General features: G+C 35.4%; 1 protein-coding gene across 6 annotated transcripts in view; it reads right to left on the bottom strand.

Moving 5' to 3' along the window:
• Nucleotides 1-263: 263 nt before the first annotated feature.
• LOC122840311 (partitioning defective 3 homolog B-like) overlaps nucleotides 264-16,394 on the bottom strand; it is a 218,629-nt gene continuing 202,498 nt past the window's right edge. For all 6 annotated transcript variants that reach the window (XM_044132600.1, XM_044132598.1, XM_044132601.1 and 3 more), the window contains 3 exons: nucleotides 5,930-6,145; nucleotides 4,994-5,138; nucleotides 264-4,889 (listed from right to left, as the gene is read on the bottom strand). In XM_044132600.1, the coding sequence (XP_043988535.1) occupies nucleotides 5,024-5,138; nucleotides 5,930-6,145 (331 nt within the window). In that variant the 3' untranslated portion in view covers nucleotides 264-4,889; nucleotides 4,994-5,023. The remainder of the gene's footprint in view (nucleotides 4,890-4,993; nucleotides 5,139-5,929; nucleotides 6,146-16,394) is intronic.

Here is a 16,394-nt window from a genome sequence, read left to right as displayed (position 1 = left end):
ATTTTGGGCTGACATCCATCTTTTATCACAAAGGTAAAGTTTATCAGCAGCTTAAATGATGGACTAAATTAGGTTGGCAATGTTAATGAGTCACCTTGCAGCGTATGGGGGACATAAGGGAAATAATTTCTCCTGACTCATATTAAATTAACTGCAGCAGATGTGCTGGGCATGCATTGCAGCTTAAAGAGGAAATGTTAACCATTAGTTGCTTTTTTTTTTTTTCCAAAGGATGAGACAAGTCTTTAATAAAGTATATTTTATTGCAAAAAGATGATATGCACATAAATATAAAAATGCTGATAAAACAGAAATTAAGTTGTTGCAACATTATAAAATGAGATTTGAGAATTTTTAGATACAAAGCAGTGTAATGAAAATTGTTATACTTCTAAGACAAAGAGGTTATTAAAACGGCTCCTTCATGCACCAGTCCCTGTAAAGGCAGAACCAGCAGTACCAGAACCCTTCACAACGTAAAACAGAAGCTAGTACCTTCAACTTGTGCAACTCATGTTTTCAAGAGCCAGACAGGATGTTTAATCTGTTCTTGCAAACTCCTTGTTTGGTTTTGTGAATTACCAAAATTGAGAAACACTCGATGCAATAATTGAACTTTTGATTTTTGGTGTTAAACTCAACACAGCATGAACTGAGTTTGCAGCACATCTTGATTTGACAGCAACATTACCCAAACAGCCTGTGGCTCTGCTTAAATCCATGAACATTCATTATCATAACAGAAATAATAGAAATAAAATGCTTGTGAAGAGTTACATATATGTGAAGCGTGTGCTAGTATAAAATGAACAACAGGAATACATTTTAATATCACATCTGGATTCACTAAAGTCCACAAAGTTAATTAGGCAGTTAGAGCTGAGGAAACCTTTATTTTTCTGTCCTATGCTCAATCTATTGGAGAGTTTTTGTAGGTTTGTGGACATTTTAAAACAAAAGATTCACCTTATTGTGTGTTAAGAGGTTTTATCATAAGTATATTCCAGAAATGACGGAGTAACATTCGGCTGAAGTTGATTTCTGCATTGATTGTGTTTGTAACAGGCTGTTTTACAATGATTTTTCTCATCTGAACTTACTTAGATCAGATCCACTTCAAAATCTTTAATGACTACAATTTATAAATCAAGATGGCTTCCTGAGAATGCATTCATTTATGGGATCCCAGCCGTAAACTGGAAAACTGAAACTACAATATGGCAAAAATAAATGAACTGAAGTTGTGATGTGGCAAGTTAGAAATTAATAGAGTTACATATAAATCAATGAAAAACAACATAAAGTTACTTTTTTAACTTCTTGCAGACAATGTACTGAGCAATAAAGTGTAGAATAGGAATATTTTTTTTATTATTAGTTGACTTTGTGTCCAATTTTATCCTGGTATGGAAAATAATTCCCAAATTTCAAAACTACACTATGAACATGTTTGCTTCGATGGCCTGTCAGGTTAGACAATAACAAACTAATCTACATTAGGAGCATTGTTTTGAGTTTGAAGTAACAGTAGGTCCTGCTTAAATGTTAAAACTGAAGGAAAAAAACAATAATCACACAAAAAAATGTCAGTATTGTGTTGTCTTTCTAAGAATAAACCTGTAATTTTACCCTAAAAGCTAAAACAAAACATTTTACTGCTGTTCTTTCAACAAAATACTAACAATTTTACTTTTATAAAAAAACTTTTGTCAAAATGGAAAGAAAAAAACAAGCGATTTCTTTTCACAAAATTTCTACCTTTGAACTGCAGAACCTCACTTCTGCCACACATCTTCAGAAAAAATTTAGTTTGAATTAATTATTTCACAACTTTCTTTCTTTGTAGAGGCTCTGGGTCAAAACGCCTCTTCAACAACTCACAAACCCATTTAGTACCAACATGTTGTATTCCTAACCAGTAAACAAAACATTTCGTAGTCGTGTATTTTACCACAGCATGTCAGTTTGTTTATTCTAGTTAAGTATTTTGATGGATCATGAGGATAAAGAACCACAAAAATAATCAAGTCGCACATGATTTAACTGAATATTATTTACTTTATATTTTTTGATCACACTCTACGTTTACTGATTGTGGTTTCTGTGAACTCCAATGAAATACAGCTTACTAAGTCACAATAACACGGAGAAGCTTATTTGAGAACAAAAATGGAAAGAAAAAACCCAGCAAAAGTACAAAATGACGAGTGTGTGAGATGACCTTTGACTTCCTTCTGTCTTTCTACCATCACTTCTATTTCTCACTTTTCAGTTTTTACTCATTAGCTTCCAAAAATCTCCTTACCTCTTCCTTTCCTTCTTTCACACTTTCTTTCTTTCTATCTGTCTTTCTTATTCTAAACCTTATACGTCTGACAAACATTTATCCAAAAAATGTAATTAAATCTATATTTGGATGAAAAATTCATTATTTTTCAAGATTTATAGTAACCTTCTCTGAACATTCACTATATTGAGATTTAATCCTGTCTTTAACATAATCCAACATATATAAAACCATTTAGTATCAATAGAAGCTAATACTGCTGAGTCAAATAGTGTGAAACAAAAATGTTTCTCTTAACTAAGTCTCGGTAAATGAACAGTTCAGTGTAACTAAGAGCTAATAGCTCTGTATCAGCTCTGTAAAAACACCCTACAAACAGGGATGACTTGATCTAAATGCAGTTGCAGAATGCAGATATTTGGAAGCAAGTGTGAAATGAAACTAAAAGCAGTTTGTGCTGCAGTTTTACCACCAGACTGCACATGGAAGACAAGATATACTGACAGCAAAAATATCAGATTTCATCATACATTCAAGTAGGAGTTGGTTTAAATAAAGTTAGTGAAGGTCCAGATCAGCTAATATCATCAGAGGTTGATGCAAATGTCAAATTTGAGATTTAGCTGATTATTAATATTTGTATCTGATGTGAAATATTGCTAAGTTTAACACTGAGCTGGAGTCATAAAGTTTCCCATTTGGATCTTATCTAAATCTGTGCTAGAAAAGTAATTAAACTCAAGTTGACTGACAGAAATATCATTATTAAAAATGAAAAAGTGCAATGTTATTAAAAGCATATCATTACACAGCGACAGATTTCATACAGCGCTTTACTGTGATGTAACATCAGGAGTCATAAAGAAAATAAAAAGAAAATAAAAAATTAAAAGTCGAGTTAAGGAAATGGCTCACTAGCAAAAAAAACAAAACAAAAAAAAAACATTTAACACAAAAACAATTTTTTTGAAGATACTTTTGGCTTTTCTTGACTGTCAATATAGCCATGTGAAAAACTAAGAACACTTCAACAGGATTTAGTAGAAATGATCACTGAGTTGCTGAGGATCAAATACACTGGATTACTTGATCGTCAGAAAAATGAATGCTTTGACAGTTAGGCAATGCCAAGGTGAAAAGACATTTATTGAAGCAACTGAATCCATCTGGAAAGGGCTCCAAGGCTAAATTTTAAAAAGTTCATCATTCTACCTTTAGAAAGGTTATTTGCAAGTGTAAAAATATTTAAGGCAGCTGCCAGTCTTCCCCGTAGTGGACATTCCAACAAATTAAACCCATGTAAGGCCCAACAATGCTGCAAACAAATTGCAAAAATCCACAGATTGGAATATTTAATGTAACATTACATAAGATTGAAAAAGTATGGATGTCTGTAATGGTTTCCAAAGGGATAGTTTCTGTTCCATGACAGTAAATGGCAGCTTGACTTAGGTTTGCAAAGTTGCAACTTCTCGAATATTGGTCTTTGCATACAGTAAAATGGGAGTCCAAATTGGCAATATTAATGAGTTACATTGCAAAATTGGGTCCCGAGCACTGGAGTATAACTATAGAAGAATAGCTCAAAAAGTAAGGAATTCAAAATGTCACTCTGGCCCAGTCAAAGTCCAGACCTCAGTCAAATCTAAATGCTGTGAAGGGACCCTTAAAGAGCGCTGTGATGGACTGATGACCTGTCCAGGGTGTACCCTACCTCTCGCCTGTTGATTGCTGGCGATAGGCAGCCCTGGCGACCCCAGTAGGGATAAACATATTGGATAATAGATGGATGGGACTTTAAGGAGCTGTGCATTAATACATGTATTAAAATAATCTTGCACAGAAGACCAGATGCCTCCGCCACAAAAAAAGAGACTGAAGTGGTCACACAGAAAATAACTACTGAGGTGTTCCTATAAATTATTGTATGGAGGAATGCACTTAGTTTTTGCCATGGCTGTATGTAATGCGTGAATTTATTTAGATTTTCAAAATTAAGTAGCAATTATTAATGGAATAAAGCTTTAAAGTGATTTTCATTGACGTATCAACAAATTCTGTTAACCATTTTCCTCCATTTTTCATAATTTACATCCTCCTCACAGTGAATCAAATACTTCCAGTCACATTCAAAAGAACAGAAGTGGTTTTATGCACAGATCTTATAACACTGAAGAGTCTATTCTGTGTTAATCATCATATACTGTAGATAACATTTGTTGTACTGTTTTTGTTTTCACTAATAGGTCATTTGAGGAACCATCAGGACCAGTAGAGACTTCAGATGCTGGATTTAAATTGATCTTGTTGCCTGTATATCTTTGATTGACTTAGACCTTTACATCTTAATATGTGTAAAGTATTTAGCACGGAATCTTTTTGAAGCAATTTAAAATACCAAGCAGCCACACCACAGACATTTGCTGGTTTTCATCAAAGTATTAATAGCAGAAAAAGGTGCAAAATGTTTGGCAGGTTTTGCACGTTTCAGTCTGTGGACCTTGTGGTGAAAGAAATCCTCTTTTCGGAGTTGGTTTGGTGTTGCTCTCCTCCTACATTCCCAGTATAACCATACTGGTCAGTGCTAGGTTCCATTTGGTGCCTGAAACCAATTAAAAACTCTCAAATTAAACAATATCAGAGTCAGTGTTATATTAATTAGTACTGAAGTGATTTATAAAAACAAAAAATAACTGCATAAATTACCTGGACTTGTCATCGTCCGTGTATGATCTCCTACCTGTACCCCCCACCCACAGTTCCACGTGCCATGGTGTCGTACCGTGGTGCCCGTAGTGGAGGAGTGGGAGATGGCGGCACGTCCTGTCGCAAAGGTCCTCTCTGCTGGGAACTGAGAGCAGGAAATTATGGAAATTAGACAAAGAAATATATAAAGCTTACCATTTTTCAATGTAAGCTTTATATGTCAGGTTGATCAGTGTTGAAGAACTTCTAGTTCTCATTATTTTTTTCTCTTGGGTTTAACAAGAAAATAAAAAGTAATGAATTATAATGGTAGAATGAACCCTCAGTATTAATTGAGACCTCCTCTGAAATTCTAATAACTCCCTATTTTAAGTGTTCAAATACTAAATTCACCTTAATATGCATTAATACACACAATGAAACAATCTTGACAAAACTGATTTCTAAAGTCTTTCTCACCTCCACTCTTGGGGGTTCAGCCAATCAACATCAAAATCCATAAAAAGTCCTACTGGATTGGCTGCTTTGCCCACTAAAGCCCCTAGCAAGTCAAGTAGCATTGTCCCAGGGTATTGCAGCTTTTCAAGTTGCATTTTCTTTTGAATTTTTTACAATGCAAAAACTCTAAAAATCCAAAAGGTTCAAACTATTTGGAGTTGCGTTCTACAAAACAAATCCACAAGTAGGCAAATTTGCAAACAGGTTCATTGTATTCCACCTCTGAAAATGGGAAAGACAAGACAACAAGTTCTTAAAATAAAGAATATCTGTGTTGATCATACCAATTCAGGAAATGGTTACAAGACAACTTGTCCAAATTTGGTCATTTTTACAGTGAGAGCAGAAATTAAAAAGCTAAAAGAGTTGAAACTATGACCAACAAAGCAACTTGAAGGTCTTAGTTTATGTTGCAACTCTATATCTGTAAGATCTAACCTGGGGTGAGGGTAGTAACCAGGTTCAATCCCTCTAGGGTCTCTTGGCTGTTGATGAGGCTGGCCAGGCAGGAAGTTGGAGAATGACGGACCAGACTGGGAGTTGATGTTAGAGTAGGTTGGTGACTGGGGGTACCCCGACTGGGCTTGTGGAGGTCCGGGGTAATGACCCGACCATGACTGCATTGGGTAGTCAGCAGGATCCATCGGCCCTCGTCTATAAAAAGACAGTTGATGGTTTTGTGATTATTTAGGGACTTTGATTAGAGATTTTAGTCTTTCTACTGTTTCAAGTTTTAGTATTAGATATTATTTCTCTTTTTGGATCTTCATTCCTGTTTATTTTGGTCATCTGTTCCTGTGAATTTCGTCACATATGGTTTTGTAATCCTAGCCACTCTCATGTTTGTGTTTCCCAGTCTTTTTATTCAGTAATTTCCTTTCAGATCTTGCTATCTCCCTGCTTTACTCAAGAGCTTAATATTTGTGTGTCTCACCTGATATTCCCAAATACCTCTGAGTTTTGCCAAAACTTTTCCAGATACATTCAACTGTGATCTTGTGCACTGTTTTATCCACTTGTTCTCTAGGTTTTCTTGTTTATGGTTGATTAAATCCTCAATTACAGTGTTCCTGCCTAGGTTTTGCTTGATTAGGTCCTTTATCCCAATTCAAACTTATGCATTCATTGCACACAAAGCAATATTTCCAAGCATGCCTCTCTGTTAAGCAACAGTTCAGTCTTTTTTATTTTTAGCACAGCCTTGTTTAGGTTAAAACAAATATGGCCACCCACAGTATTTTCTACCTTAATTCTTCTGTTTTTCCTAATCTATAGGCTCTTGTCCAGTGCATAACTTAGTTAAACAAAGTTCAAACAGTTTTACAGAAGATGAAAAGTTACATAAACATGGTTCAAAGTAAGCGAGCGGTGTTCATTAACTTAGATTTTCAAATACTCCTACCTGAGTGAAATCTGCAAAAATGACAAGGTTATGAAAGGCAATCAGAGAAACAAACAGGATTGACCTACATGACTCCACCAACTTGAACCCCCTGCTCAGCCTGAAAAATCACCGGCAATAACACAAATAATCAACCTACTGCTGGCACCATGAACGCCGCATTTGCTGTTTTGTTTCTTTCATGATGTACCTTTCCACGGATTTTTATCAAGAAACAACCAGCAAATGGTAATAGTTCTCCTGTTGCCAATCTGCTGACTGCAAGGCTGAAATATTCATGAAAAGCTGCTGGAAGTGGTCTGCTGCGGACTGGGGAGGCAAGCGGCAGGCACTCTGACGAGCCAAGAGCCTGTTGCAGCCAAAGATCACATAGCAACAGAATATAAGTGACATGTGACAGTTTTAAGTGGGATGGGGCTCAGTTAACGCATGCAAAGACACACATTCACACACGTAGCTGTGGTAAACCAGTCTGGACTTGTTAATAGATATTAATGTCTTGTGCCCTGTGGAAAGCAAGTACACAAACATGTGCTCAGCACATAGCAAACATTATGAGGTATTAGGTTTTATCCCCCATCTTTCTGTCTCTCTCACTTAACGCCATTTACCTCATTCTTTCTGGATCTACTCATCTGTCTCGTTTACCTCTCACTTTAAATTCGGTCACTGCCTTGAGTGTGCTTGTATTTCTGAATAAATTAGAGAAGAACTAAATTTGTTTTGGCAAAATTGTAATTTTGAGTTAGATACAATCATAAATTTCCGGAATTAACTTGAGCTATGGGTGACTACATTGCCTTGTAAGATGAACAACATGAACACATTTTTAAATTCAATTTTTGAGCATTTTGAATTGATTCAGAACTCCCAGGACTAGGAATTGCAATTCTTTATAAAAATGGCTTTTTTATGAACCACTATTAAGTGGGAACTTCTAACCAAACACAGAAATTATCTACTGGTGGTTGCCTGGAGATATATTGTTAATCTGATCATGAAAGAGACTAAACAAAACAGATTTATACATAAATAGTTGCTGGTGGTCTCCATGCTGATGCCTGCATGAGCCAATCTGGGTGGTCAGCTGGAGAAAGTGTCTAACTGCATGCTCTTCATGTTTCGGATGTCTTCTTCTGCCCCTCCTGGCTCCACATCCACTGTTAGCATACTTATGTGTCCACGCACACACACATACACACACACACCTTACATTTTTGCTGCTAAGTCAACTCATCTGTCCGCCTATTCGTCACCTGTCATCTGGTTTCTGGCTTATTCTGCTCTACTTATTGGAACTCACTCAGGGTCAGCGTATCAGCTGGACTTCTCACATTTCACTCCTCTCACAATCTGCAGCCATTTTGTCTACTCTTTAGCTGGAAAGCCCCCCAACTTGTGACTGTCAGTTTCCCCGTCTGCAAATGTGTCTGTTTAGTTCTCTGTCGTCCTTCTTGTAGATGTTTTATGATGGCAAGTCTATTAGAGACATATATATCTGTTATGTAGGTCAGGCACAATGTCATTTAGCATTTTTTCTTCTAGACATTATAATGTCATTTAAGCAGAGATAAGAGCAGTACAGATGTGATGAGGTGGTGAAGAGGGCAGGGAAGAGAGTGATAAAGAGGGAGTAGATTAGGGGAAGTAAGGAGAAAAATCAATTCAAATAGATATATAAATTTCATCATTCTATAATCCCAATCATATGAGATGTAAATATTTCTGGACTCGAATCACAATTAGTTTGATTTTTTGTAAGTTGACAGCTTTTTAAGAAACTACCAATAAGTTGTTTCCCAGTGTGTGATGACGACTGAAATACGGTTAAGAAAATTGGGACAACTGCATCTTTATTCAGTCCAGTTTGTTACAGAGTATCTTGATTTTATTGACTATGCCTTGTAAGATATGTAAGGTATAAACTAAATATAAAGCATACCTTAAAATAATTATGTTTTTCTTCTTTAAATAGCTACGTTTCCTGATTTGTAAATGCTCATGCAGAGTTAACATTTAAATAGCTTCGTCAGTAAATATTTTGTTTCTCTACGAACTGGTATATAACAACACACGACTCCACTAGAGAAGAAATAAAAGCATGTTCAAGAATTTTATAGAACATTTGGGCAAACCAATAAAAACTTGAAGAATACAAGCTAGTGAGATGAGACCAAAGTTTGATTCGTTGAACGCCTTTGCACTCACCAAGTTTTAAGGAGAAACTGAACAAGACTTTCAAAAACACAATATGAATGAGAAATATGAAGTGGTACCATTATGTTTTTCAGCATATAGCCTTGGCCATATTCACATGAATTGACAGATTAATAAATTATCAAAAGTAATGTCAAGATCACAAAATAAAATCTGAGCAATGCATAAAACTTTTTTTTTTACACAAGAAGCAATAAAGTTATCAGTTCAAAAGAATTTCATTTTATTAAGAATGAAAAAACTTTCTATAAGAATATTCACTGGCCCTTCCACTTTTTTATTCATGATTTTTGGATTATTTTGGGTTAATTTCTGGATTTCCTAGCTTGTAACAAATGTCACATGTAACTTTTTTGCCAATAACTTAATTTGAAATGGATTTATAGTTGACATATTCAATCATAAATTTTCTGTTGCTGATGTTATCCAGAAAAACAGAAATAAAAACACTGATTGGTTAAAACTGTTCTATTTGACCCAGTCTCTGAGTATCTCCTTCTTATGGAACCAGCAGGTTTTTTTCCAGACTGAAAGAATAAATGATTAATTTCATAAAACATTTGTCAGCATGAAAATGAAAACAACCATTGAAACCCCAATGTGGTATGAAATGTTAAAGAAATCCAGTGGTAATCTTCAGAGAATCCACTGTAAATCCGGTGGCAAGTTTGGAATTCCTCCTCCAGGAACCCAGTCAGCACGGCCCAGCAGCTGGGGATTACGGAGTAATGTGGACGGAACCCAGCACTCGCATGCACGCACGCACATACACAGATAAAGACGAGCATCGAAGAAGGAAAAAACACTTACGCAGACGCAGAGACTTAGAAAAACCTTTTCACAAAAACAAACGCATTCTCACAGAGTTTCCGTTCAGGACGAGTTGCTAATCGTCCCCCTCTCAAACCTCCTACAGTCTGGAGGAGGCAAATTGGAGCACAGCTGGAGGGGAGTTTAGACCCAACGAGGAGGCTGTTAGCCTGTTGGTGTTCATGCATGCATATGTGTATGCGTTTGTGAAAGATATAGAGAGGAAGATTGAACGAGGGAAACAGATGTAATGAGTGAGAACAGCTTTCTGGCATATGCAACAAGTAGTTTAACGTAATTGAGAGAGTCATCAAACCAAAAAAAGAAAAAAAAAGTGCCAAATTGAAAGCAGTCCAAACAGAACAAAAAAGACATTGACGACTCAGTTTGAAGAGAAACTTAACTATGTAATACCTGTTTAAGGATGACTTCCTCACTGCCGTTATTACACAGATAGTGCTCTCATAAATCAGGTCAGATATTCGAGAGGATAATTGGGGGGAATTTCTCTTTAGGTCTGACAGTAATTGAGAGTAATGTGAGCTGCTCTAATTCCATGGTATTAGGAAGATTTCTGATGGATTTCAGAGGAAACAACGACTCGCTATGTTCAGTGCACCTGCCCCTCTCCCTCACAAACACATAGACACACTGTTGGAGCCCTGCACACAGCTGCTACACAACTGAAAAACACACAAGCTCTCACACACAATGTGACACCGTTACAGGGCTATTAAAAAAGTATTTATTTCCTAATGCTTTTTTGGGTCACAATTAAATTTTTCAGATCAAACTCTTTTCGAAATCAGAAAAAAATGCGGTTTAATAGGAAAATAACTGTTATTTAAAAGATTTTTTTGGTTCAAATTCCCTGACTACACCCAGCCCTTATAACTGTCAGAATTGTAGAATCACTAAATTACATAAGCAGAACAAGATGAAGTAGCTTAAAACAAAGAAAGTGCTGCAGTATATCCAGATTTTAAAAAATTCAACAACGACAAAGAAAAAGTAGCATTTAAAAAGTTACAAAGCCATTTGTAAGTATTTGGGATTCCAGTCAGCAATAATGAGAGCCATTATCCACAAATGGAGAAAACAAGCAACTCTACCAGGAGTAAACGGGTCAAGCAAAATTACTCCAAGAGCGCATCAACAAGAGTAAGTACACAAACCATCAAGTCAACATAAAGTAAACATTTTACAGATAAGAGAGAGGAGGTTGTATAATGAGAGAACAAAAAGATGAAGTAATGATTTATTCAGAGAGTGGAGACGAGAGAAAGAAAAGTAAATAACTGTTGTGGGTGTAATTAGGTTATTTCTTTCTTAGTCTCTACCGAACACAAAATAAAACCAGTGTTGTATTATGTTGTCCGATTTTCTGCCAGAAAAAGTCATGACAATTTGAGGGATATGGTAATAAAACAGATTAATCACAACAATTATGTCATGACAATTTGTTATGTATAATGAAAAGTCCAAAATGCAAAGCCATAAAACCTGATAGGAAAACAATGAGGGGTTTGAAGCAACATTACAATTACAGTCTCATTTGTTGGTAAAATGTAAGATTTTCAGAGTAAAATTTATTGTTCCTATATGTTTAAATGTTGAGCAAGACCAACACTATTTCTAACTGCATTTTATTCCGTAGACAAAGTATAGAAATCTTTTGGTTAATTAGTTTTTGTAAGGTAAAAGGGTATTTGCCTCGCTGTAACACCAGACTGCAGTTTCCCATAGCAGACAGATCCATATATATGATGTACTTTTATTTTGACTGAGTTTTTACTGCCTAAAGTTTGTGGCTAATTTGGTTATTTTTCTAAGTGTGGTTGACATTCTGAAAAGAAAAATCAAAACAAAATAAATCAAATTCAGCAAGTAAACTTTAATTTTCAAACAAATGTGTAGTACTGCAACCAAATACTAACAAAATCCATTATTATTATTATTATTATTATTATTATTATTATTATTATTATTATTATTATTATTATTATTATTATTATTATTATTATTGAATATTCATTGCAAACTTTATGTTGTCCACAGGTAAAAGAATCAGGATATACTTTTATAAATAACTATACATTTTCAGTCTCTTTACTTTTTCTAATTTACTTAGGGGCTAAGTAAATATGGTGTGCACAGATTCTCATTCAATAACATACATTTTCATAATTTAAAAAAAACTAAACAAAAGTGGCTCTATTACTCAATGTGTGGTCTTCAAAATCATCTCTGATTTTCTTTTCTTTTCTGAAATGTTGTAACTTCCCTTGGCCTGTCCTCCCAGAGGACAGATCAAATTTGTCCTACTTATGTGCTTCAGTTGGAATAGAAGCCAACTTTCAGAGCACAGAAGCTTTATACAATGTTCTTGGAGCGAACGTTGTAGAAATTTTATGTTTTAAACATAACATTTACACCTTATAATTGCTAGGTTGGGTAAAAAACATATTAAAATTTTAGAAATAAGAAGCAGAGTCCAAAATATCCAGAAAGAACCAGTTGCATAAAAATCTTTTGAGCAGTAAAAAGTAACAGAGCACCTGCTTTTCTACTTCTCACCAAAATAAAAAAGAAACAAAACACTTGACATCTGGAAAACTTAATGAACGACGGCACTTCTGATTGGCACGCAGACATGAAGTTCCTACATGTGATGGATGGATTAAATGTCCTGATATTCTTGGCAAAAGTCAAAATTCTTGTCTGTACATGTTGGAGATGTACAGACAAGATGGGCACCTTAATGCAGATGGGCACCTAACAGAAACAAGCAAGCTTTCTGGAGGAGCATATCAGATTTACCTGACCAATTAAAGTTAGATTATTATACTTTTTTTAAGTCAAAATTCTGAGATTAAACCCAAAGTCAGGAGTCTTGTTTCTTTTTCAAGCTCTTTCAAGCCAATGTGTACAAACTAGAGAAAACACATGTGAAGCATGTGGAGCTCTAACTGCAGAGTGAGAACATCGGGGTTTTTCTTAATGGCATCTAGAAAATTTATAACTGTGAGCAGCAAGAGAAATGTAGACTACTGTGACAGATCAGATCCAAATCATTAGCAGTGACACCCCAGAAACCCAATGAGGCTCTAAGTTGTTTTTTTATCGGTAAGCTGTTATACACTGTGTCTGGGTGTATTTGTTTATCATAGATGACATTCTGTTGGTTCAGCTGCTAATGCGGTTTCCAGCAGTGAGCGTGTGTGTGTGTTTTCTTGTCCCCTGGTTTTAAAATCTCTCTTAACTTTTGACCTCATGAAAGTCACATGAAACTCCATTGGTTCCCACCTCACATTTAGAAGAAGAGGTTAAAGGCTAAGCTAGGGTCTTATCAACCTGGATTAGAAAACAAAGATAAAACATTCAAATGTTCAACATTGACCTGTAAAAGTTGACCTGTTAAATCTAGCTGCGATGAATTTCTCAAAAATTTAAATTCAACCTCTTCTTCTTTTATTGTGCATTGAGGTTTGGTTCAGTGTGTGAATCCAGTAAGCAGTTTGCAGACAAAAAGTTGATCAATAACAGGTCAAAGACAAAGGAATGAGGCTGCAGGATTCTGAGTGGGGGCAGAGAAAGAGAATGAAACAGAAGAGAAGAGAGCTAGAGAGACTAAATTTATTTAAATGTCTTGGCCCCAACTACTTAGCCCTACACCCATGTGATCAACAATTGGTTTTATGAGTTGATTTTAAATTTGTATGATAACTTGACTCAAAAGATGTTGATTCAATGCTTTGACAACTACATTACTGTGGTGGAGTCAGATGTGCTCCTGCTTTAACACATCTTTAACACATAACAGAAGAAACATCTCTTCTGCATATCATTAAGGTCTGTAGGAGCCTGCTAAGAATTTTTTTAAATTAAATATGTTAGACCTAATACATGTATAAAACCCATACAAAAAGTCCTCACAAATAAAATAGATTATGTGCAGAAATGTGAGACTTCCAGCTGCTTTCATTCACTGTTGCTGATGTCCAAATAAAGCAGGCTTTTCTGGTGAGATTCAGAATCTGAATCCAAGCAAAAATCACAATATGATGATATAATTTACCTTTTTTGAATTGTAATATTTTTCACAACTGGCTATTTGTCACTGATATAGTACAGGTAGACTGAGCTCACATATCCTATTGAAACAGCAATCATTATTTCACATCTTGAGACCCTTATTAATAGCTGCAGGCTGGGGACATTTTGGTCTGTCTGGAACAATATCAAACTTTGACAACTTTTGCTGGATCATGCTCGCTTTTTAAAATATTTCCCAATTTCGGCCATGGGACTAAACACAACTGAAAATCAAAAGTTCTAAAAATATAGGTAATATAGTTACCATTTAAAGTAAAATAAAGCAAAGCCCAGTATGTCTTATTTCCATAAAGGAACAACAATATATTTGAACTGCAACCACTTTGACTTATTGACCAAGAAAACATGAAAGATCTAAGTGGATATTACACAAACAATACTATGAAAGATATCAAAAATATAGCAACAGCTGATAAGAAGTACAGAGTAAAATAAAATAAAATAAAAATCAAAGAATAAGACAGAGCAAAAAGAATAGAGGAGTTTAGGTCTAAAATCTGAAAAGAAGAGGATGGTGGCTGCAAGCAAAGAGAAATTTAGCCTCATATGAGCACCTACTGAAACTGATAGAAATGTGGCTAAAAAGTGATACAGTTGATAAAAAGTGGACAAAAGAAGAGTCTTACTGATTGTAAAGAGACATTACATCAATGCAAATAAACTTAAATGTCTTACTTGTTCACAAGATCTACTGAAATGAAACTATCTTTGAAGTGGATCTGTCAGGTAGGATTAATTCAGCAGTAAAAGAAAATTCATGACAGGAGAGTCAAAAGTCAATGATTACTCGAACAGTGGCCTCTTATGCACAATCACTGCACAAGTCTCCACTGCTGAAGAAAAATCATCTCAAATATTGTTTCAAGTCTTCTGCAGAAAATTAAATAAACCAGCAAAAGCTGAGTATATACTGGAGCGATAAGGTCAAACCTGAACTCTGTGCATGGTGTACAACATCTTTGATAGCAGAAAGGTTCTCAAATTAGAGCACCAAAAAGGTAAAATATGAGGTGTCAGTAACACAAAAAAAGAAAAAAGAAAGAAACGTAAAATCAAGGCAGGAGAGGAACCCATTAGAGGAAAATAAGAGGAACTGAAGGATGAGGGCCTTCCAGATGGTAAGAGACTGTTGCCTCGGAAACACAGAGAGGGCAGAACAATGGGGATTTGGAGTGGCGTTTTGTATCCCATCATAATACGGCCATGCCATTTGGAAACTGAGCAGAGAAGCTGCAGCCTGCACATTTACTGTGGGCACATTATTATGATCAACTCCTATAGGAAGATAAAACACCAACATGCAACAGTTTCCTTTTAGTAGTGATTTTTAGTACATGTTAAAATTTGTAAATAAATTCATGCATTCATTTTGAATGAGTACCAATAAAAATATTTATGTTTCCAAAAAACATACAACAAAATGAACTTATCTGAAATGCACGTATAGAGCAGCCAAGGCTGTGAATTGCATGTAAGAATGAAATATAACCATCCATAGAAGCAACAATGAATCAAATTAGGGTTGACATTCAGTTATGCGAACGCCATACATTCCCAATTACGAGTGGAATAGCTGGTGGGTTCCTGAGATATAGTAAAATACAACACTAATTACACCATATCCTATTGAAACAGCAATCATTATTTCACATCTTGAGACCCTTATGCTTAATAGCTGCAGGCTGGGGACATTTTGGTCTGTCTGGGACTAAAGGATACAAATTGCAGCCTAAATTCTGATCTGTAAAACACTCTTAACCTGGAACATGAAGAGCACAGGGTGCATACTTGAAATTAGAATTTTACAACCCAAAGAAATTATAAAAAGATAAGTGCTGTTATGGATTATGGCATTCACATGGATAGCATTAGGTGCCAGAAAAAATATACTGCAGGTAAAATATTGAACACATGAACATTTATCTAAATATTTAATAACACTGAAATTAGGTATTGTACCAATGAACAAAAGAAAGTGCGAAAAGAGACACAAAGTCAAGAAAGACGTAAGATGAGTACGGGTATTCAAAAAGCATTTCTAGTGAATGGTTATCAGCTGGCAGAAATGATAAAACAGTTCTCTCCTGGCTAAAGAGTGATACAGTTGATAAAAGTGGACAAAAGAGAGTCTTACTGTTGCAAAACACCTTACTTATCAATGCAATTTAAAATGTCTAAAAGATCTACTGAATGAAAATCTTGAAGTGGATAAATCGACTGCTGATGTAAAAAGAAAATTCATGACAGGAGAGTCAAAAGTCAATGATTACTCGAACAGTGGCCTCTTATGCATAATCACTGCACAAGTCTCCACTGCTGAAGAAAAATCATCTCAAATATTGTTTCAAGTCTTCTGCA

The sequence above is a fragment of the Gambusia affinis genome, linkage group LG11 (assembly GCF_019740435.1).
Source record: "Gambusia affinis linkage group LG11, SWU_Gaff_1.0, whole genome shotgun sequence".
Lineage (NCBI taxonomy): Eukaryota > Metazoa > Chordata > Actinopteri > Cyprinodontiformes > Poeciliidae > Gambusia > Gambusia affinis.
This window is presented reverse-complemented; position numbering and strand designations above follow the sequence as displayed.